This window comes from Oryctolagus cuniculus, chromosome 10 (genome assembly GCF_051225735.1).
Source record: "Oryctolagus cuniculus isolate XC-2025 breed Fujian yellow rabbit chromosome 10, ASM5122573v1, whole genome shotgun sequence".
NCBI lineage: Eukaryota > Metazoa > Chordata > Mammalia > Lagomorpha > Leporidae > Oryctolagus > Oryctolagus cuniculus.
In genome coordinates, this window is record NC_142876.1 from 59,501,866 (window position 1) to 59,528,194 (window position 26,329).

Below are 26,329 nucleotides of genomic sequence, written 5' to 3' on the forward strand. Positions count from 1 at the left end.
AGGGGTCCAAATTCTGATATCACTAACCAGTGGCTTAAACCACTTTAGCACAACACCTGCCCCAATAAAATTTCTTCCTTATAATTTTTACATATTGTCTATTCTAAACCCATTAGATTTGGTTGGCATAGCTCTTAGGTATCTTTTAACCTACAGGTTTCTCCTCCTTTTTTCTTTTTGTACCATTTAGTTGTGGAAGATACTGGGTTACTTGTCCTAAATTTCCCACATTCTGGATGCCTAATTGCAACCCCACAGAATACTTTAACATGTTCTTATGAACCAGAAGCTTGATCTGATTCAAGCTCAATTTGGGGGAAAACATTATCCATACAAGTATGTGGTGCTGAAGATAGTGTCTTGTTGTCTCTCTTTCTGTAACAATGCCGTGAACCAGTGAGGTCTAGTGTTGTCAGCCTGATCTAAGATTATTCAGTTCTGTCCTCATTCTGGCTCCTCCAGGTAAAGTCTGGAAAAAGAATTTAATGCTGGAGGTTCATCTGGGAGGTGACCCCAGGGAGCTATCGCCAGAGAGCAGAGCCGGTGGCCCAGGAAAGAAAGGACAAGCAGCAAAAGTGTCCCTGAGCAGCTCCACTGCACCTCTTGAGAAGCATGAAGACATCCAAGCATCGCCCACCTGGAATGGAAGAGGCAGAAGCTTTTGTCCACCTGCTCTCATCTCTTGGTTAAGGGTTTGCCAAGGGACATTAGCTTTTCCGCTCTCTAGGATGAATCAGAATTCTGGAGCCAGCAGATTTCAAGGGATTAGAAGGCTCTGCAACAGGGAGCAAAAAGACCACACGTGCACTGAGGAGGGACTCTGGCAGGGGAGGGGAAATCTGAGCTGGGGTAAAAATCACAGGCGGTGCCAAGGAATGTTGCACGATGTCAGAGATATCTGTCCCTGTCCCCATCATCCTTCCTCTAATGCTAATGCTGGTAGCAGTCAGTAGGGATCGCCTCTAGGACACATTGTTCAGCTAAGTTAGGCGGTGCAAGAAGAAGGCATTCTAATTCTTTCATTCCTTTTTAATGTATTAGCTGCATTATTTAAGAAAATTTTCCCCCACCAACAATTTGGTTATCTGAGAGCTCATTCAGGAAAAGCAAGAAAGTTGCTTGGAGGGGCCAGCGCTGTGGCACAGCGGGTTAATACCCTGGCCTGAAGCGCCGACATCCCATATAGATGGTAGTTCTAGTTCCAGCTGCTCCACTTCAGATCCAGCTCTCTGCTACAGCCTGGGAAAGGAGTGGAAGATGGCCCAGGTCCTTGGGCCCTTGCACCCACATGGGAGACCCGGAGGAAGCTCCTGGCTCCTGACTTCAGATTGGTGCAGCGCCAGCCATTGCAGCCGATTGGGGAGTGAACCAGCGAATGGAAGACCTCTCTATCTCTCTCTGGCTGGTTCTAGTCCCGGTCGGGGCGCCGGATTCTGTCCCGGTTGTCCCTCTTCCAGGCCAGCTCTCTGCTGTGGCCAGGGAGTGCAGTGGAGGATGGCCCAAGTGCTTGGGCCCTGCACCCCATGGGAGACCAGGAGAAGCACCTGGCTCCTGCCATCGGATCAGCGCGGTGCGCCGGCCGCGGCAGCCATTAGAAGGTGAACCAACGGCAAAGGAAGACTTTTCTCTCTGTCTCTCTCCCACTGTCCACTCTGCCTGTCAAAAAAAAAAAAAAAACTATATGTATGAGGGCCAGCACCCAGCTCACTAGGCTGATCCTCCGCCTGCAGCGCCAGCACCCTGGATTCTGTCCCGGTTGCCCCTCTTCCAGTCCAGCCCTCTGCTGTGGCCCGGGAAGGCAGTGGAGGATGGCCCAAGTGCTTGGGCCCTGCACCTGCATGGGAGACCAGGAGGAAGCACCTGGCTTGCGGCTTCAGATCAGCACAGCGCTGACCATAGCGGCCATTTTGGGGGTGAAGCAACGGAAGGAAGACCTTTCTCTCTGTCTCTCTCTCACTGTCTAATTCTGCCTGTCAAAAAAAAAAAACTATATGTATGAAATACATGAAATCTGTTCTTTTATATAAACAACATTTTAAAAAAGAAAAAAAAGATTTATTTTCAAAGAGTTACAGAGAAGAGGAAGAGAGAGGAAGAGAAAGACAGACCTTCCATCTGCTAGTTCACTCTCTCAGATGGCCAGGCATGGGCCAGGCCAAATCCAGGAGCCAGGAGCTTCATCCAGGTCTCCCACATGGGTGCAGGGGTCCAAACACTTGGGCCATCCTCCACTGCTTTTCCCAGGCAACAAGCAAGAAGCTGGATTGGAAGTGGAGCAGCTGGAACACGAACTGGCATCCATGTGGGATGCCAGCATCACAAGGCAGTGATTTTACCCACTACACCACAATGCCAGTCCCTCAGATAAACTTTTTTCTTAAAATAATTTTAATGAATAAAATATAATGTAGAATTTTCAATGAACTTTTTGAAGACCCATCATACATACATTATATTTTCAAAATGAGGATAATATTATTACTATGATTAGGAGTTCTGAAAATTGTTTAAGGTTTCTTTACATTTCTTTGTGTCATTAGGACATGTTCCACAGCAATATTACAGTGTCATATTAATGTATTTTCAATTCATTAGAAATATTTTGTTCTGATGTGCATAATCCGTCAACTTTGTACATTTTTTCATTTTATGTCATTTGTTCATATTGCTCTAGATAGAATTTATTTTAATATTACTTTTTAAAATTTATTTTAATATGTATTCAATATATATAACTGTTATATAAATATTTATATTATATAATATATATTATATACAATTATGATATATATGACATAATATCAACATATTAATATTACTATAATATTAATATATTATGGTGTTTATATAGTAATTATATAATATATTATATAATATTATATCATATTGTTATAGGATATACCATATATTATTTATATATAATATTATATATAAATATACATAATATATAATAATGTATTATATAATATGTGTTATATAATAGTTATTATATAATATATAGTATGTACCATATGATATTTGATATATAAGTGGTACATAAATATTTTAATATTTATTTAATAATTTATTTTAATATTACTTTTATTTCATAATTATTTTAAAAAATTTTACATGATTCCAAAGGCAAAACTAAACTAAGGTTCATTCAGAGAACTTAAGCTTTATTTTTTTAAAAAATATTTATTTATTTATATATTTATTTATTTGAAAGTTAGAGTTACACAGAGAAAAGGAGAGGCACAGAGAGAGAGAGAGGTCTTCCATCCACTGGTTCACTCCCCAGATGGCTACAATAACTGGAGCTGTGCTGATCAGAAGCCAGGAGCCACGAGCTTCTCGGGCCATTGCGCAAATTGGGGAGTGAGCCAAAGGATGCAAGACTCTCTCCACCCCCTGTCTGCCTCACCTTCTCTCTTTGTGTAACTCTTTCAAATAAATAAATATAAATCTTAAAAAAAGACAATGATAAAACATTTCGGTATCATGGAGTGGAAACCATATCTTATAAAAATTCAGTGATTTGGGGCTGGCACTGTGGTATACAGTGTAGGGCCGCTGCCTGCAGTGCCTGCATCCTATATGGGCACCAGTTTGAGTCCTGGCTGCTCCACTTTTGATCCAGCTCTCTGCCATGGCCTGGGAAAGCAGTAGAAGATGGCCCAGGTCCTTGGGCCCCTGCACCCATATAAGAGACCCAGAAGAAGCTCCTGGCTCCTGGCTTCCAGCCAGCTCAGCTCCGGCCATTCTGGCCATTTGCAGAGTAAAGCAGCAGATGGAACACCTCTTCTCCCTCTCTCTCTTTCTGCCTCTGTAACTCTACTCTTCTTCTCTCCCACCCCCCACTTTTCAAGAAGATGAGCTACTTTGTTGTGTTTTTTTTTTTTTTGAAGTTTTTATTTAATTAATGCGTTTTTTCATAGATACAGCTTTAGGAATACAGTGGTTCTTTCCCCCATACTTACCCTCCCTCTCCCATCTCCTTCTTCATTATGGTTCATTTTTAGTTTGATTTTATATACAGAGGATCAACTCCATGTTTAGCATAGATTTCAACAGTTTGCACCCACACACACACACACACACAACATATAGAGTACAGTTTGAGAACAAAATTTGCAGTTGATTCTCATCATACAACTCATTAGGGACCGAGGTCCTGTATGGGGTGTAAGTGCACAGTGACTTCTGTTGTTGATTTAATAATTAACACTCTTATTTATGATGTCAGTGATCACCCGAGGCTCTTGCCATGGGCTGCCAAGGCTATAGAAGCCTTCTGTGACCATAAACTCCATTGGTATTTGGACACAGCCATAAGCAAAATGGATGTTCTCTCCTCCCTTCAGAGAAGAGTACATCCTTCTTAGATGACCCTTTCTTTCCACTGAGGTCTCACAGAGATCCTCAGTGTAGGATAGGACATTTTTTGCCACAGAGTCTTGGCTTTCCATGCCTGAAATGCTCTTGCAGGCCTTTCAGCCAGACCAGGAAGCCTCAAGGGTTGATTCTGAGGTCAGAGTGTTATTTACAGCGAATGTCATTCTAGGAGTCTGCTGTGTGGACTGCTGCCCATATTGGACTTTCCTTTCTTTTTACTTCTGTTATTATTACCAGTACTTGATGTTATTTATATGATCACTTTTACACTTAAACCCATCTATATGTTGACTTTAACATTTAATATGACTATATGATTATTTTAACAATTAAGATGGCATTTATATCACCAATTTTTATGGTTTTGGAGTCCCATGACAAGCTTTTAGACTGTACCTTTAGAAGTTAGTCTGTAGGACTGTATGCAGAACTATACTGCTTTACTGTTATAGACTACCTCATCCATCTATTATTCCCCCTCTTATCTTTAACTGGGATCTTTTTCCAATTGACTTAAAATACATATGGTTAACTCTATGTTACATGAAGAGTTCAGCATCTAGCATGAAGAAGAGAAAAGAGAAAGAAAGAAAGAAAGAAAGAAAGAAAGAAAGAAAGAAAGAAAGAAAGAAAAGAAGGAAGGAAGGAAGGAAGGAAGAAAGAAAGAAGGAAGGAAGGAAGGAAGAAAGAAAACAGAGAAAAAAAAACAAAACAAAAAGGATATACAAAGTAAAAAGTAACAATGTTAAACTGTCTCTCAACAGTCAGGTCAGGGACTATTCAAGTCATTGGTTCTAAAAGTGTCAATTTTGCTTCTATAGATTTCATTTTAGCTGCGCTATTAATCCTCCCAAATCAGGGAGAACATATGGTGTTTGTCTCTTTGGGACTGTGTTATTTATCTAAGTATGAGGTTTTCTAGCTTGCTCCATTTTGTTGCAAATGACCAGATTTCATTCTTTTTTACTGCCATGTAGTATTCCATAGTGTTCATATCCCACAATTTCTTTATCCAGTCTTTGGTTGATGGGCATTTAGGTTGCTTCCATGTCTTCACTATTGTGAATTGAGCTGTAATAATCATGGAGGTGCAGATAGCTCTTTTGTTTACTGATTTCATTTCCCTTGGGTAAATTCCCAGGAGTGGGATGGCTGGGTCATACAGCAGGTCTATATTCAGATTTTTGAGGTAGCTCCATATTGTTTTCCACAGTGGCTTTACCAGTTTACATTCCCACCAACAGCAGGTTAGGGTGCCCTTTCCCCACATCCTCTCCAGCATTTGTTGTTTGTTGATTTCTGTATGGTAACTCTACCTTTCAAATAAATAAATAAATCTTTAAAAAATTTAGTGGTTTTGTGTATCAGAGATATGGGGTAAATGGAGATATCCTTCCCAAAGCAAAAGATAGGTTGTTCCATCTGGCCCCTCCTTCTACCCTAAAGAGAGGCACAACGCTTAGTGAGTCTCTCTGGATTCTGGATATAACATATTCCATATTGAGTGCATTACTCTGCCCTCCTGCTAGTTTTTAGCAGGGCCCAGAACAGAAGGCTCTGTAATAGAACGAGCGGCTATGCAAGCTGTTTTGCCTCCTGGGCCATAAGACCCAGCAGATTCAATGATGATACTTGAACTCTATGTGGCAGACAGGGATGCTGATTGGAGCCTTTGGCAAGCCTCCATAGATGAATTGAGTGTGGACCCTCAGGGTTTTAGAGCAAAACTCTGCGATCCTTCACAAATAACCATTCTCATTTTGAGAGACAGCTCTTGGCCTACTACTGAGCCTTGATAGAGAGTGCACACTTGACCATGAATTTGCAGGTTACCATGGGACCTGAGAGCCCATCTTGAACTGGGTGTGCACAGAACCATTTCATCATTAAATGTAAATTTTGTTATATGAGGTGGGGCCCACGCAGGCAGTGAAGGCATACGTAGGTCACACCAAGAAGTGGCCCCAATGCCTATGGTCCACATCCCTACCACCCTGTTTTCTTTTCCCAGCCTGCACCTACAGCCCATGGGGAGCTCCCTCTGATCAGCTGACAGAGAAAGAGAAGACTTGGGTCTGGCTTATGGCTGTTTTTAATGATACACAAGCACCATGTGAAAGTGGACAGGTACAGCACTGCAGCCCCTCCATGGGGCATCTCTGAAGAACAGTGGAGAAGGCAAATCTTCCCAGCAGCATAACTTCAAGAAGTGCACTTGGTTGGTGATTTAGCTTTGAAGGAGAAAAGGCCATGTTTGCAATTACATACTGATTCATGGGCTGGGACCAATCAGTTATCTCTGTGGCCAGGGGCCTGGAAAAAGCATCACTGGGAAACTGGCAGACAGAAAACATGACTAGATCTCTCTGGACAAACAGAAAGCATGAAGATCTTTGGGTTGAGTGTGAATGCTCACCTCAACGAGCTGCACGACTCCAGCAGAGGAGAACTGGAATAATCAAATGGGTAGACCGAGGTTTTCTGTGGAAACCAGCCAGCCTGTTCCTCCCACACCCCTGTCTGCACCCAGTGGGTTCATGAACAATGTGGTCCTAGTGGTTACACATGAACCAGCAACATAGGCTTCCAATTACCAAGGCTAACCCGGCTATAGTCACTGCTGAAGAAGCAGACTTCTTTCCCAGGTTGCCTTTTTTTTTTTCCTCCATACAATTGGTTTTTTATTTCTTCACCCCCCAGTAACTGTATCACATCAATGTCATTGTTTGACACTAATAATTGTGATGCCATGGAAAGTTAATTACAACCACAGAGAAAAACAAACATGGGCACCATAATATTTATTGCACTGTGAAATATAGCTTCATTTCCTACTCTCCCTATCCAATTTCTGCCATGGTTTCTCACATTAGTCTGTTGTTTATCCTATAACCACAAGTGCTTGGGGTCAAATTCAAGATCACTGTTGTGAAATGAGCCTCTTGTCCTCATTTATCTCCTCAGGAGGAGAGTGGCTTCCCCCACCAGAAAAAGGTAGTACATTCAGCCTGGACAAGGGTCTCTCAAGTTTTGGGCTGTGAAAAGCAGAAGGGCTACATTTTTTCTTTTCTGAAACAGTTTTAGTGTATGCTACAAAGGAATGATTTCTTTGGGCCTTGATGCTGAATGGTATAATCAGCAAGTGAACATCATGGGGAAGACTGGCTCCTTTTTCCATTATTTAATGATTTTTTTAAAAGATTAATTTTATTTATTTGAAAGGCAGAGTTACAGAGAGACAGAGACAGAGAAAGAGAGATCTTACATCTGCTGGTTCACTCTAGGAGCCAGGCTAGGAACTTCATCTGTTTTCCCATGTGGGTGCAGGAGCCCAAACACTTGGGCCATCTTCCACTGTTTTCTCAGGCACATTAGCAGGGAACTGGGGCAGCTGGGACTCAAACCATATAGGTTGCTGCATCACAGGTGGTAGCCTAACCTTCTACACCATAACACCAGTTCTGACTGTCTCCTTTGAGGAGCCAAGACAACAGGTAGCAATTCTGACAAGGGCTGTGATTCATAAGAAGTAAAATATAAACATGTGGGATGGGAGAGGGAACTAAAGGTTGGAGGTGTGCCAGGATAAGCAACATACCTGGCTTGGCTCCTGAGGGTCACATATCACTTCCAAAGTCTCTCACTCTGTCGTGAGGCATGGGAAGAGTGGGAAACCTCTGGCACATTCTCCAACTACAACAGCAGGAAGTGGAAAATGAAAACCAGTAGGGGAAGTAGTGAAAGAAGTTTATGAGCATGACCCTGTAATTCAGCAAATAGATACAAATCATAACTTCCCCAACTGACTGATGCATTTGAAATTTGTTTTTAACAAGAATAAAACCTTTGATTCTCCCATTGTATACTCAAAAAAAAAAAAAAAAGCTTGGAAAGGAAGTACTCTGAGACATGACTCTATATTATTGACAGATCAAATCATTAGGGATATCAGTCTTTCCTAAGAGTTTTAAATGCGAGGGAGGAGGGTAGCTGGTGAGTGAAGGTGCGAGTGAAATGAGAAGGAAAGCTGTGAGGGGGGAAAGAAACTGAAAGACAGCCTAAAGGCAACTAAAAATCAACTTCTCAGCTTGAACACTTTGCCTAGAGCAAGCCCTGGGTGTATGAGTTCTTAGCCTGTCGGAAGAAAATGAAAAAGAAATTCCCCTGAAAGCTTCATTACCTCCGTAAGCCAGTGATTACAGTAGCCTTTAATAGAGAAAGAATGACGGGGATGGTGCTGAGGCATAGCAGGTAAAGCCACTACCTGCAGTACCGGCATCCCATATGGGCGCCAGTTTGAGTCCCAGCTGCTCCACTTCCGATCCAGTTCTCTGCTATGGCCTGGGAAAGCAGTGGAAGATGGCCCAAGTCCTTGGGCCGCTGGACCCATATAGGAGGCCCAGAGGAGGCTCCTGGCTACTGGCTTCGGATCGACCCAGCTCCGGCCATTGTGGACAGTTGGGGAATGAACCAGCCAATGGAAGATCTCTTTCCCTCTCTGCCTCTCCTTCTCTCTGTGTGTAACTCTGACTTTCAAATAAATAAAATAAATCTTAGGGGAAAAAAGAGAGGGAAATATGACTTCCTTTTTCCCTCAAATCTTAAGGGAAGACATCTCAAATCAATTTTAGAAATGGTAGAGGAAAAGAAGTGAGAAAGAATGGAAGAGAGAGGCTGAACGGGAGTGAGAAGGAAGGAAGAGAGACCAGGAAGGAGGAGAATAAAGAGAGGGCAACCGTGACACAAGAGGAGAGACGGACACCACACTTGTGTGGGTTTCTCGGGGACAGCTCACTCCAGGACACTCTTTAACAAAGCAGACCGAGCCCACTGGTTAATCATAGCTGCAGCAAGCCCAGCCATGCCATTCTAGGAGTAGCAGCTGTACTGGCATGTATCATTCTCTTTGGCTACAAAAAGCTCAGCCTCCTTCTTATGTCTTAGGAGCCCCCTAGATGGTCAATCTTTGGTAAGGCTGCACCATTCCCTTCTTCAAAAGCTTAAAATACCTGTTTCTTTGCTTCTCAGCATCCTTTGCAGGTAGGAAAATGTTACCTGGAAAACTGTTTTTGTAAACTTTTAGTGTGCATAATGTACTACATTTGAGCGCCTCCCAAAACTAGACTGCTTATTAAAACACCCTCAGAGAATCAGACTCAGTAGGATAGAGTGCAGCCAATGGCACGATTTGCAATTCTAAGTTCTCAACTGATGCTGATGGTGTTGCTGTTGCAGCTATGCTTGCAAGTACACTGACAGCTTCTGCTAGCCTGATGAACCCACCTCAGGCTTTGAACTGGGCACTAATGATGCAAAGAAGTAGGCACTGGAAAGAATTCTCTCTGGTGACAGAAGAGGGTTGCCACAAGCCCAGGCTCCTGGAGCTGCAAGGGCTGTGGAGCAACTGCATGAATCCACCTTCCTGGGTCATGGATGTTGGAAGTACAAGGGCCTGGGGTGAGGGTGGGGGGTGGTAGGCAGAACTGTCTTTGCTGCTCCTGTGGCACAGGACCCAAGTTAGCTTCTCCAGACCTCTTGGTGTTTTTGTGAGGCACCAAATCATTTTTTTGCTAAGTTATATTAGTCAGAAATCAGGGCTTTGGGGCTGGCACTGTGGCATAGCAGGTAAAGCTGCTGCCTGCTATGCCAGTATCCCATATGGGTGCCAGTTCAAGACCCAGATGCTCCACTTCCTATGCAGCTCTCTGCTGTGGCCCAGGAAGGCAGTGGAAGACGGCCCAACTGCTTGAGCCCCTGAACCTGCATGGGAGACCAGGAAGAATCTCCTGACGCCTGGCTTCAGATCAGCCCAGCTCCGGCCATTGCAGCTATTTGGGGAGTGAACCATCAGATAGAAGACCTCTCTCTCTCTGCCTCTGCCTCTGCCTCTCTGTAACTCTATCATTCAAGTAAATAAATAAATCAAAAAAAGGGCTTCCCCTGAAATGAAAACCATCAAAATAAGAAAAAGTCCTTATATATCTCTTCCTTGAAGTAGCTGGCACATCATTTTGCACTCAACGAATGTCAGTTGTGTTGCCATTATCGTTTGCTATCACTATTATTACCTAGAAGATAAAGATTTCTGCCACACAATAGCCCAAATATAATGGAGGTGTTGTGATAGGACCCCCAAACTTGGGTCCACCCTACCTGACATGCAGAAAACCAATCACTGACAACAGGGTGATGGAGAAAAGTAGGTGTTTATTGCAAAGCACAGAGCAAGGAGCCAGGCAGCTATCGCTGAATTCTTGGCTTCTCTGCAGAGTTAGAGGTGAAAGTTCTTATGGACTGAAATTGGGGCTGAGAGGTGAGTGAACAGCTCATGTCCAAGTACCTGATTGATCAGTGGTGCTTGTGACCTTCCTTTGATTGATCGGCAATGCCATGTGCTTTAGGAAATTTATGATGAACATGTGGGCTCCAGGTGGACTGGGGGTATCACACATAAGTGGTAGTTACTTTCTGCCCCAAACCTGAAATTTCCCTGCCCAGGCCTGGAATTCCCCCAAACAGACCCCTCTGGACAATATTGGCCAACCTGGAGAAAAAAATGACTTCTTTTTTTAAAAAAAAATTTTTTTTATTTGACAGGTAGAGTTTTAGACAGTAGAGAGAGAGAGACAGAGAGAAAGGTCTTCCATCCGCTGGTTTCACCCCCTAAATGGCCGCTATGGCCAGCGCTGCACTGGTCCGAAGCCAGGAGCCAGGTGCTTCTTCCTGGTCTCCCACGCGGGTGCAGGGGCCCAAGCACGTGAGCCATCCTCCATTGCTTTCCTGGGCCACAGCAGAGAGCTGGACTGGAAGATGAGCAACCGGGACTAGAACCTGGCGCCAATATGGGATGCCAGCTCCGCAGGCGGAGGACTAGCCAAGTGAGCCAAGGCGCCAGCCCGACAAATGACTTCTTGAGGCTGGTGAATAGAATCTCCTAAGGCCAGCTGTACCACTCCCTCAATTCACTGAATTCCTTTAGGTAAAGGACGGGCAAGGACACCTTGGCTAAGGGAGACAAACAAGAGGTATGGTCCTGTCTTTATATTAGAGAGATATGGTCCCAAGATCTCAACAATAATTCATGTTGGGGTAGGGCTGTGGTGTAGCAGGTAAAGCCACTGCATGCGGTGCCAGCATCCCATTTGGACGCTGTTCGAGTCGCAGCTGCTCCACTTCCAATCCAGCTCTCTGCTATGGCCTGGGAAGGCAGTGGAAGATGGCCCAGGTCCTTAGGCCCCTGAACCCACATGGGAGACCCAGAAGAATCTCCTGGCTCCTGGCTTCAGATCAGCATGTGTCCAACCATTGCAGCCATCTGGGAAGTGAACCAGCAGATGGAAGACCTCTCTCTCTCTCTCTCTCTCTCTCTCTCTCTCTCTCTGCCTCTGCATCTCTGCATCTCTGTAACTCTGCTTTTCAAACAAATAAATAAATCTTTTTTAAAAAATTGATCTCCTATATTTATTTGCTCAAGTCCCTCCAAAGACATAATGCATATAAGAAGATGAATTTAATTTTGCAGCTCCCTATTCACTGACATTCATCAGCTCTTCCACCTGTCTGTTCCTTTGGCCTAGAAAGGACAGCAAAATGGGAAAAGAATGTGGAGAGGGGCAGAGTATTAGAGAATGCCACTGATTTAGGATATGCCTTGCAGGTTATGAGCAGTTATCTGAATAAAGAGAAAATATTGACTATGCCTTTAACAGATATTCTAAGAGGAATATTCTACTTGATAGCTGTAAGAAAAATATATAAAGTATGGTGTTCATCTGCTTGGGGAGGTGTTATATGAGTATAAGGTCTAGCAAGATTATATGGTGGGAAGAACTTTGGATCTAAGAGTTCAAACATAGACTGACTTTCTAGTCTGGTTCCACAGCTAATTATCTATATGAATAGGTCAATACTTTAATTGTTTTTACTAAGCACACTCATCTCAAAGAGCAGGAATCTTAGCCCATCTTACCTTCCTTTCAGACTATTACCAGAATAAAAACACAACACATCATTTGGGTTATGTATCCCTTAATAAACAAACCCCTAACTTATGGTGCCACTAATTGCGAGAGTAGCAGTAACCACAGCAATACCTAATGCCTATTAAGTTGATTAAGCACGGATAGAAAATTAAATCTTCACAAAACTCCCTACTATTGTCCCAAGTTATATGAACTAAGGCTTAGAGTAATTAAAGTAGCTTTTCTAAGGTCACACATCATTAATATCTCATTCTGACCCATGAAGTATATTGCTTCCTCATGAGATAAGCCCAGAACCATATATAAAAAAGGGCATTGTAGGAGGGCAAAAATTAGTTTCACTGGGGACATTCTTATGGGATGAACTGTCTCCCAAAAAAAACAATATGTTGAAGTTCTAACAGTACCTCAAAATGTGACCTGTTTGGATGTAGTCTTTGCATATTAACCAGATTAAGATGGAGTCTCCAAAGTAGGTCCTATATCCATGTTAGGATGTATCCTTATAAAAAGGAAAAATTGTAACACAGTAGGGTAACAGGAAGACATGCAAGGAGAATGTCATGTGACATAGGAGGCAGAGATTGCAGTGATATAGCTACAAGCCAAGGAATGTCAACGACCGTTGGCCATCATCAGAAGCTAGAAGGAGGCAAGGAAGAGACTGTCCAGGATCACAAGGGGAACTTCCAACACCTTGATCTTAGACTTGTCATCTCCAAACTATGCAACAATAAGTATCTGTTACTTTCAGCCACCCAATGTATGGTACTTTGTCATAGCAGCTCTTTTGGACTTCCAAGTACAGATTCCAACACAAAATATGAATCTAAATTGTAGGGAAAGATCAGCACTAGATGAGATTTGGGAATCACAAACATAGCTGCTGGCGTTGTGAATAAGCTGTGACTAGTGAATATAATAATTGTAAGGGAATCTCAGGAGCCCACAGAAAGGAGATGACTTGGAATGACAGAGACCTCACATCAACCTGAGAAGAAAGTATGCAGCCATTGATTGTAGACACCTGAACTCCATTATCAAAAGCCTGAAAATTCATTTAATAATAAATTGACGGAACTTACTGGTTTTTCTAACCTCTACCTGCAACTACTCCATCCCTTTAAAAAAGTCTCTGCTGGTTTTTTGGGGTTTTTTTTTGTTTTTGTTTTTGTTTTGTTTTGTTTTGTTTTTGTTTTTGTTTTTTTGGCTAAGGGGAGCATATTTTGGATCCAGAAATCATTCTTTTTCCATAGATTACTAGCTTCTTGAAATAAACCCTTTCCTCTAACCAGTGCTCATCCCTGGTGAATTGGCAGTCCAGGAGCGAGGAACATGAGCCTGATTATTTTTGCTTGGTAATACTCATTGAATTCAATGATTAGAAGAATATAATCATTTAGGAGAATAAGTTCATCAGACAGTGGGTTGAATTATAAATGGAAGATGTTTCTCCTATGATGGTAACAACTTGAAAATAATAAGTGTGGAGCTGATGTTGTGGCATAACAGATTAAGCTGCTACCCGCAACACCAACATTTCATATGGGCACTGGTTCAAGTCCCAGCTGCTCCACGTAATATCCAGCTTCTTGATAATGCACCTGGGAAGGCAGCAGAAGATAGCCCAAGTATATGTGCTCCTGCCATCCACATGGGAGACCCAGATGAAGCTCCTGGTGGCCATTTGTGGTCTGAACCAAAGAATGGAAGATTTCTCTCTGTGTCTCTCACTTTCTCTATAGCTCTGCCTTTCAAATAAATAAATCTTTTTGAGAAGAAAATAGCAAGTGTAAACCACTCTTTTATTAAGGAATGAATGGACAGCTTTGAAGGTATGTGCAGGTTCACTCACATTCTAAAAAACACATAGGTACTGCCAGAGCACTTTGTAAAATAAGCTCTAAAAATCCACTTGTAGTTTGCCTCAATAGTTTCCTATTGGTATGCAACAAATTTCCCCAAATACAGCAGCATAAAATAACATATGTTTATTATCCTACAGTTTCCATATGCTGGGAGGCTGGGCACAATTTAATTGGGTCCTTTGCTCAGAGATTCACAAGGCAGGAGTTCAAGTATCCACTGGAGCTTCAGTCTCTTGCGAAGCGTAAGGTCCTCTTCCCTGCTAATGCGGCAGAATTCACTTCCTTGTAGCTACAAAACCTTTCACGACTTACATTCTTAGGGAGTGAACCAGCAGATAGAAGATTCTCTCTCTCTCTCTCTCTCTCTCTCTCTCTCTCTCTCTCTCTCTCCCCCTCCTTCCCTCCCTCTCTCCATTCCCCCTCTCTCTCTGCCTTTCAAAGAAAATGAAATTGAAAACATTTTTAAGTTGTAAAAAATATCTAATACGATACATTACCAGAAATATATGTTTGGCAAATAAGCAAACGAAAAGATGTTCAACATCATATGCCATCAGACAATGCCAAATTAAAACAGCAATAAGATGCTATTACACATCTATAGAATGACTAAAATCCAAATATTGACACCACAAAATGCTGATGGGGATGTAGAACAACAGGAACTCTCATTGCTGGTGGAATGCAAAATTGTAAGCCTCTTGGGAAGACATTTTGGCAGTTCCTTATAGAACATATTTGTACCATATGATCTAACAATCACACTCCATAATACTTAAATTATCTGAAAACTTATGTCCACATAAAAACCTGCACATGGATGTTTATAGCAGTTTTACTCATAATTCCCAAAACTTGGAGGCAACCAAGATACCCATCAGCAGGTGAATGAATAAACCGTAGAGCATCTAGATAATTGAATATTATTCAGCACTAAAAACAAATGAGATGTCAGCCATGAAAAAGACATGGAAGGGGCTGGCGCTGTGGCACAGTGGGTTAACGCCCTGGCCTGAAGTGCTGCCATCCCATATGGGCGCCGGGTCTAGTCCCGGCTGCTCCTCTTCCAATCCAGCTCTCTACTATGGCCTGGGAAAGCGGTGGAAGATGGCCCAAGTCCTTGGGCCCCTGCACCCACACAGGAGACCCGGAAGAAGCTCCTGGCTTCTGGCTTCGAATTGGCGCAACTCCAGCCATTGTGGCCAACTGGGGAGTGAACCATCGGATGGAAGACTTCTCTCTCGCTCTGCCTCTCCTCTCTGTGTAACTCTGACTTTCAAATAAATAAATAAATCTTTTAAAAAAATACATGGAAGAATCTTAAATGCATATTACTAAGTAAATGTAGCCAATCTGAAAAGGCTACATATTGTTGGAGTCCAACTGTTTGACATTTTAGAAAGACAAAACTAGAAAGAGAGTAAAAAAAAATTATGTTGCCAGAAATCCAGGAGAAGGAAGAAAGATAAATAGGTGGAGCACAGGGTATTTTCAAAACAGTGAAAGCATTCTGTGTGATACCGTAATGCTGGATACATGTCATGCATTTGTCCAAATCCACAGAAACATACAACGCAAACGGTGAGCTCTAAGGAAAATTATGGCTCTTAGTTAATAATAATCCATCAATATTGGCTCATAAACTGTGATAAATGTGTAATGCAAGATGTTTATAACAAGGGAAACTGTGTGTGAGGAAAAGAGAATATATGAAAACTATATTTTCTGTGCAATTTTTCTATAAACTTCAAGCTGCTCTAAAAAACAAAGCCTATTAAAATTTTTTTAAGTCTCTGAAAAAACAAAGTTCTTCTCTAAGGTTGAAAGTCTCAAAGCAAAAGCAGAGTGGAGTTTATCAAACAAAGTGGAATCTACATGTAATTTTCCAAGAGTGTTTTTCACTAAATAGCCTTGAGCTGTTTTCTCAGACTCCAAGTAAATAAGCCAAGTTTAGTCTATAGCTTGTGATTCATCCTGGCCTATTTCCTACAAAATGGAAAAATCTTCCCCATCAGCTACTTCAATGCATTATTTCTTTATGTCTCCTCATTCCCCAGAGCCTCTGTATCAGATAGTTCAAAGCTCTTTTCTATGTGATGTTTACCCTTTTAGTATGATTATTATTATTTTAGATATTCCCTATTGCTTTCTTTCAATAAAACCAAACTCATGCTCCTGAGTTTCCTTGCATATCTCTAACTCTCATGAATTCATGAAAGAAGTTCATGTCTTTTTACCTTCCTTGTTATCTTATCTCCCAGAAATTACTCCTACTTTTCAAATTATCTCTTAAATTCTTCTTCTCTTTCAGTATCTCTTTTAATGGTCAGTTCATTGACCAAGTTTCAGAAATCCACATTGGAATAACATGACTAAGCAGTAAGAAATAAAAGAAAAATGAAGTTCAGTGAGATTATGTGATTCTTGGCTTATGATACAAATTAATTAGAGTTCTTCAGAAGACAAAACCATTTGGACACACTCGTCTATAGATACGTAAGAGAGATTCAATGTGGAAATTGGCTCCTGTGATTATACAGGCCAATATATTCCATGATATGCCATCTGCAAACTGAAGTACCAGGAAAGTCAATGGTGTAATTCAGTTCAAGTCCAAAGGCCTGGATATTAGATGGATAGCTCAGTTCAAGAAGTGTCAATTCAGGGCTGGTGCTGTGTCATAGTGGATAAAGCCACAGCCTGCAGTGTCAGCATCCCATGTGGGCGCCAATTCAAGTCCCAGCTGATCCACTTCCAATCCAGTTCTCTGCTATGGCCTGGGAAAGCAGCAGAAGGTGGCCCAAGTCCTTGGGCCCCTGCACCTGCATGGGAGACCCTGAAGAAGCTCCTGGCTCCTGGCTTTGGATTGGCACATCTCCAGCCATTGAGGTCATCTGGGGAGTGAAGCAGTGGATGGAAGACCTCTCTCTCTCTGCTTCTTCTTCTTTCTCTGTGTAACTGACTTTCAAGTAAATAAATAAATCTTTAAAAATTTTTTAAAAAGGCGTGTCAATTCATCTTTCCTCACCTTGGTATTCTATTCGAGTCTTCCATGGATTAGATCATGCCCACCCACCTTAGTGAGGGGGGAATCTCTCTTTTTTTAGATTTATTTGAAAGGCAGAGTTACAGAGAGAGAAGGAGAGACAGAGATCTTTATCCACTGGTTCACTCCCCAAAAGGCCACAATGGCTGGGGCTGGGCCAGGCTGGAGTCTGTCCAGGTCTCCCATGTGGGTACAGGGGCCCAAATACTTGAGTCATCTTACACTGCTTTCCCAGGCACATTAGCAGGTAGCTGGATCAGAAACGGAGTAGCCAGGACTCAAACTGGGACCCCAGTGCCCTTATGAGATGCTGGCATCGCATGCAGTGGCTTGAGCACTTAACCAACTTAACCAGCTAAGAGTCTTCTTTATTCAGTCTATTGAAATTTCCTGTATCTTCTACAAGCAACCTCACAGACAAACCTAAATACAATGCTTTACCAGCTACGTAGGCATCCTTTAGCTCCACTGAATGACACCTAAATCAACGATCACAGGTCATTTGTGAACTTCGTATTATATCTTGTGTATCCTAATCCACTGGACAATGTCATAATCTTAACTGAGAAGAATAAGCATGCAATTACCTTCCCAGTGTTCCGCAGAGAAGAAAAAGATATCTCTCAGGAAATAAATAATATTTTTACAGAATCACCACTAGTTTCCAGGAACTCTAACCTTCTTGTCTAGAGAGCCATATCTTAAATACAAGGATATTCTAATACACTTATGGAAAAATAGAATTCAAGGTAAGTGCACTTTGGTACAAAAAATTTTGATATACAAGCAAAATTTTTTCATGATACACATTTTCCAAGAACTATTTGAAGCCCCCACACATGCACTGATTTTAAAATTTTGTTACACAAAAATAAATTTAGTGTTCAATTCCATTTTCCACAAATTTTTGAAGTCCTTTCATTTGAAGTACATTCATTTTAAAATATAAGCAAGTGGGCATAGGAATAAGTTAATTTAGAGGTTGTTTATTTATCTCTACTACTACTACTACTATTCATCTCTTTGGAAGCAGAGGAGCACCAAATTCAGAAATCATTACATAGCAGTCCTAAAAAAATATCCTTCCAAGAAACATTAAAACCTGATCAAAATGAGGGCTAAATACACTGATGTTAACCATGTTTCATGGTTATTGAAAGTTTGAAAGCAAGAGTTGAGCCAAGCAAACACAACCACCATGTTCTGTCACTATCTGATAACCTTCTTATCACATGGCTCGTCACTGGGGTTCACTGGGACTCTGAAATGAAACACATGTAGAGAATCTGAACTTTGTTCAACTTAAAGTTAAGATTTGGTACAGATGGAGCCACATCCAACCACCATGTAAACGCTCTGCACTTGGCAGATGCAGTTGCAACCTGCCCCATTGACCTGGCAACCAGAAAACAAAATCTTTTTTCTGTAAACTATATTCACAAAAAGGACATTATGGTTTGGCCTCTCTAACACCATTAAATGCCCAACCAATAATCCCACATTATCAAATATCCTCTGTAGGATAAGGCAGTAAAATATAGAACCTAGATAGAACTTTATGATTTTTATAAAGTCCTACCATATTGAATGTTATTTTGGTTAATATATACATTATAGATATATATCATTATTGAACCAATAATTTTATTATAGATGTATATATATATCATTATTGAACCGGCATGCTGCGGCCGGCGCACCGCACTGATCCGAAGGCAGGAGCCAAGTGCTTCTCCTGGTCTCCCATGGGGTGCAGGGCCCAAGGACTTGGGCCATCCTCCACTGCACTCCCTGGCCACAGCAGAGAGCTGGCCTGGAAGAGGGGCAACCGGGACAGAATCCGGCGCCCTGACTGGGACTAGAACCCCGTGTGCCGGTGCCGCAAGGCAGAGGATTAGCCTAGTGAGCTGCGGCACCGGCTCCCCAATAGTCTCTTAGTGGAGTCTTTTGGATGCCATATATATAGAATCATGTCATCCTCAAATATGGATTGTTTGACTTCCTCCTTCCCAATTTGTATCCCTTTGATTTCTTTTTCTTGCCTAATGGCTCTGGCTAAAACTTCCAGGACTATATTGAATAGCAGTGGTGAGAATGGGCATCCTTGTCTGGTTCCAGGTCTCAGTGAGAATGCTTCCAGCTTTTCCCCATTCAATAAGATGCAGGCTACGGAGTTGTCATAAATTGCCTCGATCGTATTGAGGAATGTCTCTTCTATGCCCAATTTGTTTAAAGTTTTCATCATGAAAGGGTGTAGTATTTTGTCAAAGGCTTTCTCTGTATCTATTGAGATAATCATAAGATTTTTGTTCAATTTATTAATGTGATGTATCACATTGATTTCCAAATGTTGAACCATCCCTGTATACCTGGGATAAATCCCATTTGGTCCAGGTGAATGATCTTTCTGATGTGTTGTTGGATTCAGTTGGTTAGGATTTTTGCATCTATGTTCATCAGGGAAATTGGACTGTAGTTCTCTATCTGTGCTGTATCTTTTTCAGGTTTAGGAATTAAGGTCATGCTGGCCTCACAGAAGGAGTTTGGGAGGATTCCCTCCCTTTTAATTGTTTTGAATAGCTTGAGAAGAATTGGTGTTAGTTCTTCTTTAAATGTCTGCTAGACGAGATACACAGCAGACCCATAGAATGGCAGATGTCCTAAACAGCACTCTGGCCTCAGAATCAGCCCTTAAGGCACGCGGATCCAGCTGAAAAGCCCATGAGAGTATTACAGGCATGGAAAGCCAAAACACTCTGGCAAAAACAAACAAACAAACAAACAAAAAACAACCTAAATGAAAGATCTCCGCGAGTGAGATCCCAGTGGAAAGAACAGGTCATCAAAGAAGGAGGTACCTTTCTCTGAAGGGAGGAGAGAACTTCCACTTTGACCATGACCTTGTCTAAATATGATCAGAGTCGGAGAACTCAAAAGGCTTCCATAGCCTTGGCAACTCATCACAAGAGCCTAGGGTGATTACTGATGCCATAAACAAGAGTGTCAATTTGTTAAGTCAACAACAGGAGTCACTGTGCACTTACTCCTCATGTAGGATCTCTGTCCTTAATGTGCTGTACATTGTGATTTAATGCTATAACGAGTACCCAAACAGTATTTTTCACTTTGTGTTTCTATGTGGGTGCAAACTGTTGAAATCTTTACTTAATATATGCTAAACTGATCTTCTGTAAATAAATAGAATTGAAAATGAATCTTGATGTGAATGGAAGGGGGGAGGGAGAGGGAAAGGGGAGGGTTGCGGGTGGGAGGGAAGTTATGGAGGGGGAAGCCATTGTAATCCATAAGCTGTACTTTAGAAATTTATATTCATTAAATAAAAGTTAAAAAAAAAAGATAACCCCCCCCCCAAAAAAAAAGTCTGCTAGAATTCAGCAATGAAGCCATCCAGCCCTGGACTTCACTTTGCTGAGAGGGTCTTTATTACTGATTCAATTTCCGTCTTGGTTACTGATCTGTTTGATACAGTGTGTTGTGGTGAAGATCTATTCTGGTCATGTCTATTAGGAGTTCCATGTGCTTTCTTTACTTTAATGTCCCTTTTTTCTCCAAATTAGGGAAGTTTTCAGCAATTATTTCACTAAAAACGCTTCCTAATCTATTCTCTTTTTCCACACCTTCAGGAATTCCTAAGATCCATATGTTGGTCATTTGATAGTATCCCATAAATTCCTAACACTTTTTTTCAGTTTTCTAATTTTTTTTTTTTTTTGGTCTGTAAAATGTCCAGAGATTTGTCTTCTAACTTGGATATTCTTTACTCTGCCTCATCAAGGCTGTTGCTAAGGCTTCCCACCATATTTTTATTTGTTCCAATGAATTCTTCACTTCCAATATTTCATTTTGATTTCTCTCTAAAATGTTAATTTCATGGGAAAAATTTTCATTCATGTCATGTATAGATTTCTTTAGTTCATGAATTTGCTTCCAATTACTTCTAACTAATCCTACAATCAATTTTTTGAATTCTGTTTCTGGCATTTCATCAATCTCCTCATCTTCACATTCTAGTATTGAAGTGTGTGTCTTTTGGGGGCTCATATTGTCTTCCTTACTCTTGTTTCTTGAATCACTTAGTTTATTATTAGGCATTTATTGTGATACTTGTTGGTTTGGGGAGTTTTTTTGGGGGGGGGGGGTGGCTCATCCTGTAAGGCCCACACTGTTGGGATGGTGGGGCAACGGTGTTCTTTGACAAGAAGCACTGGAGACAGTTTTGGCAAATATGTCCATTTCTTAACAGTCAGGCACAAGCTTTTATAGGGCAGGCAAAGGGGAGTAGCTAATTCAGGGTAGCAACACTATTTTATATTTTTTTATTTAATAAATGTGAATTTACAAAGTGCAACTTTTGTATTGTTGTGGCTTCCCCCCCCACAACCTCCCTCCCTCCCGTGGCCCTGCCCTCTACCACTCCCTCTCCCATCCCGCCCTTCATCGAGTTTCATTTTCAATTACCTTCATATACAGAAGATCAACTTAGTATACTAAGCAAGGATTTCAACAGGCTGCACTCACACAACCGCACAAGGTATAGGGTATTGTTCAACTAGTAGTGTTGTTTTTAAGTTTCATAGTAAAACACATTAAGGACAGAGATCCTACGTGGGGAGCCTGTACCCAGTGACTCCCATTGTTGATTTAACAATTGGCACTCTTATTATGACCCGAGGCTCTTGCCATGAGCTGTCTAGGCTATGGAAGCCCCTTGAGTTCACCAACTCTGAACTTGTTTAGTCAAGGCCGTATCACAGTGGAGGTTCCTTCCTCCCTTCAGAGAAAGGCACCTCCCTCCTTGATGGCCTGTTCCTTCTGCTGGGATCTTGTTCACAAGGAGCTTTCATTTAGGTTGTTTTTGCCACTGTGTCATGGCTTTCCATGCCTGTGAGACTCCCATGGGCCTTTTAGCAAGATCCAAAGCCCCAGGGGTTGATTCTGAGGCCAGAGTGCTGTTTGGGGTGTTTGCCATTCTATGAGTCTGCTGTGTGCCCTGCTTCCCCCACAGGATCATTCTCTCCCTTTTAATTCTATCCTTCATTATTTACTTACATTGGTCTTATTTGTTAAATCTCTTCGACACTTACCCTATCTTTTTTATCAGTTATGTACTTATACTTATCACTTTAGCAAGTGCACTGGCATTGGTACATGCCTGTTTGATAAGATTGAATTGAAATCCCCTGGCACATTTCTAGTTCTACCATCGGAGGTAAGTCTGAGTGAGCATGTAATGAACTATATATATATATATATATATATATATATATATATATATATATATCCTCCCTCTCTTATTCAGAGTAGCAACACTAAATTTATCTGATAAAGCCAATACTGGCACCTCTATGCTTCTCCAATCAGCTTGAAGGTCACATAGCCTACATAGCCTCCCAAGCAGTCTTATGGGTCTGGACCAGACCCCAGAACTGTTCCTAGCTGACAATCACAGGGTCCCTCATCAGAAAGTCGGGTGAGGGAAATGTGCCTGGGGTCCCTGCCACCTGCCAGCAGTCAGGTCATATATGGATCTCCATGTGCTGAGCCTACAACCAGGGTCTTTCCCAGGAGGCATGGTGTGCCATGCCCTCTTAACCTCCTGCATGGGATAGGAAGGCAGTCTCCCAACAAGGCACAGGATCACCCACATTTTTTTTCTTGTGATAGTTTGTATCTTTGGACTATTTCTCTGTGATTTAGTGGAGTGTCCCAGAGATGTGTGCTGAGTGTGGTCAGGGTGCTCTGCTTAGTGATAGGATGAAGGGAGTATCCAAGGTGACACCCAAGTTGGGCATGATAAATCTTTTTTTTTCTTCTGCTCTGTTGGCATATTCTCACACTCACCTCTTCTCCTCAAAGGAAACCAATGCTTGGACACTAGCCCCAGTCGGTATAATTTTCATCCATGCTGCTACAAGAACAACACAAAGGATCTATGCAGTCTTCAGTGTGAACACAGATCCTGCAGCAATGACCCTCACCAGGGAATCAGGGAGACCAAGCATGTGGAGCTGCCCACATGAATGCCCAAAGCCCTAGCCACATCCTGTGCCCTCCCACACAGCCACATTGTTTTCACAGTCCTCACACACAAGGCTCCCACAGTCATGAGCACCCAGTCCCCTGTTAATTCTCCCAGCCAGACTCAGGTGCCTCCTCTTGGCTGGTTGCTGGGCATGGTGACAAGAGTTGGCACAGCTGTTACATATGTCCAAAATGCACCCACCCTCTGTCAGCTAGTTACAGGATGCCAGTGCTGGGTGGTTGGGGAGAGAGAAACATGTCCCCTTTTTTCCCTCTAGGTTGACAGCTACACTGTCCCCCACAGAGCTCCAAGCCAGGCCCATACCAGGTTCTTCCCATAGCTTTATCATCAGTGGCTTGGGCTGCTGCAGTCTGGTCTCACCTCACTCCAAAGCTGGTACTGAGGCTCTCAGCTGCTGGGGTCCCAAGCTGTGTGCATCCAAAACCTCCACATTGTTCCATAGTGTCCCCCCTAGTTTGTGTGGAGTTTCCTTTGCCATTTTCTCCCTAACCCTTCCCTGAGATTGCACTCCATCCACTTTTTTTTACTATCATCGTCTAGATTAGACCAGTCAGCTCCCCCTCTTTGAAAAACCCAATATAATGTAGTTTTTATCACTTCTCAAAGTCCCTACCTCTTAACACCATAATCGTATTTAATTTCCACTCTCTTAGTATTATTAATATAGGGCTTGGGGATTTAAACCCCTGCATAAGTACTAGGGCCAAGTCATAGTCAAACCATAGCAAAGTCACTCACTAGAGAAATATTTGCCTAAGGACATTTGCTAATACTTTTAAAGGATTTATGAACCTCTTTATTTCTATCTATAGACTCTATCAGCTACGTTACTCATTCGTTAATATTTCCTTTGGGTCCTGATCACCTTACAATCCCACAAGGTGATATAAACTCATTGGAACCTCTTACTAACTTTGATGTGTGAAAAGAATATTTAATATTTTATGTGTCATGTTGTTTGGGGGAAGATACCACATGTTATGGTGGAAAGAAATTATTCTAGGAGTCAGAAAACCTGATATCTTAATTCTGTCACCAGTGAAATGATATGATAAAAAACAACATAATCTTTGCCTCTAGATTTTCATCTATAAAGTATAAACATGTAGGAGTTTTCATTCTCTGTGTGTGAATGTGTATGGTGAGATGGGGAGAATTAACGTCCTCTAAGGCCCTCTAAGGTCCTTTCTGTTTCTAAAATGTACATATTTTATACACCAAAGTACTGTTCTGTTATAGAACACTTTTATTTTGAAGTCATTAAAAACCATCCTGGAGAAAAGTCACATAAACTCAAAACAACACAGCTGTGAGTATTCAGCACTCCTTGGTTACAAGTAGTTATACCACCATTTAATGGTGTCATTAAAAATGCATTGTCACCATAGTAACTGTAACATTATAAGACACCAGATCTTTCCCTGAAAGGCTTGTGCTGAACAGCTTCCATTGCCTTATGCAATGGTTGCTTCACCTTTTCTTAGCAGATGCACAGCTTTCCTTTCTTTTTCAATTTATTTGGTACCAAGAAAAACCATCAACAACCTGCTTTTTTTTTTCCCGAGGACACTTTCCACATTTTATTTACATTTTATGACTAACTTTAATCTCAAAATCACATATCCATACACCTATTTTCTTTTTTTGTTGACTTCACTTGAACTTAAATGCATGGTTTGTTAAACAAAGAATGTAAACAAATATTTACCATGTCTGTTACATGTAACACACAGGAACAGCTTTTAACAGAAATTCATCGACCCCCCCAACATTTTTTTATTATAAATACAGGTATCAAAACAATCCTGAACATATTTTTATACTACTAGTAGTCAGCACCCACACCGCTTTAAAATTTAACACAATTTGTGACAATATTCATTGTACCTGCTACTTTAAATAATTTCAACTGCAGCTCTTTCACTAAGCAAGATGGATAAAAGCATGCCATTTCTGTTTGTCCTTCTTGGGATTTTTACTTTTCAGAAACACACGTTTCCACTGCCATCTCACACGTCTCGCCACGCTTGCGTCTTGTAAACCCGAATCCTACTTGGAGCACTCCAGGTTTATGTTTAAATGACAATGCCTCAACAAAAGAAAGAAAAATTGTGCTGCATTTTTCCTCCCGTTACCTGAAAACATAATGGGTGTACATATATTAAATATATTGCAAATGTCCGGGTCACATATACCAGCTGGAATTCTTTACTGAATGTGTGGGTATTCTGCATTGTGATATTTAATCAAGACATTAATATGAGTAGAAGGTTGTTGATTTAAGACAAGTTTGAGATCCATTAAAATTAATTGTTGTATGTTTGTCCTTCTGGTGGCTGTGGAAGCTTCATATTTTCTTTGGACATCATTAGACGTCTTAGCTCTTGAAGTACAACTTTAATGCTATATGAATTTTGCCATTTTGCTAATACTGGTATGCTCCGTGCATCCACCATTCCACTGGAATTATTTATCCCATTCATATTAATTTTTGTTACAAATCTAACTGATGGAGGAGCTTCTGGGTATTTAGGTCCACATTCTACTTTCAGGCTATATATTCTGTTCTCATAATTTGTCCTTGGTGGCCCAATAATCATGCCTGTCCACCTTGTAAGTGTCATATCTTCATCATCTTCAAGGCCCCAGCTAACCGTACCATCGCCTACTCCTTTTTGTCCTTCTTCAAGTTCTTCCAACAAGCGAAAATTACGAGGAACTTTAACTCCTGTGGAGACCGCCATCTTCTCCTGCAGCCTGACGCAGCCCAACAACCTGCTTTTAAAAAGTAAAAATTTCTAGTACTTGGAAGTATACATTACCAGTGGTTAACAGTGCCATTATCTTGCAAATTGGAAAATAAAATTATTCCCACTCAGGACAAAATTCTAGTGTAACTCTCCCCCCAAATCCTTTTCATGTTTTTGCCCCTTTCTTGACATTGTTTCTTCCCTGGTGATTCTTTGTCCTTTGGCTCTGATTTTTTTCCTCC

General features: G+C 41.6%; 1 protein-coding gene across 1 annotated transcript; it reads right to left on the reverse strand.

The window, feature by feature from the left end:
• Positions 1 to 24,886: 24,886 nt before the first annotated feature.
• On the reverse strand, positions 24,887 to 26,106 carry LOC100344152 (ubiquitin-conjugating enzyme E2 variant 2). Its single transcript, XM_002713432.6, has one exon. It carries the CDS (start codon positions 26,079 to 26,081, stop codon positions 25,644 to 25,646), a length of 438 nt encoding a protein of 145 aa, XP_002713478.1. The 5' UTR covers positions 26,082 to 26,106; the 3' UTR covers positions 24,887 to 25,643.
• Between the last annotated feature and the right edge of the window lie 223 nt (positions 26,107 to 26,329).

Coding starts and splice junctions, on each gene's coding strand:
- LOC100344152 (XM_002713432.6), bottom strand. CDS start 26,081: ATGGCGGTCTCCACAGGAGTTAAAGTTCCTCGTAATTTTCGCTTGTTG.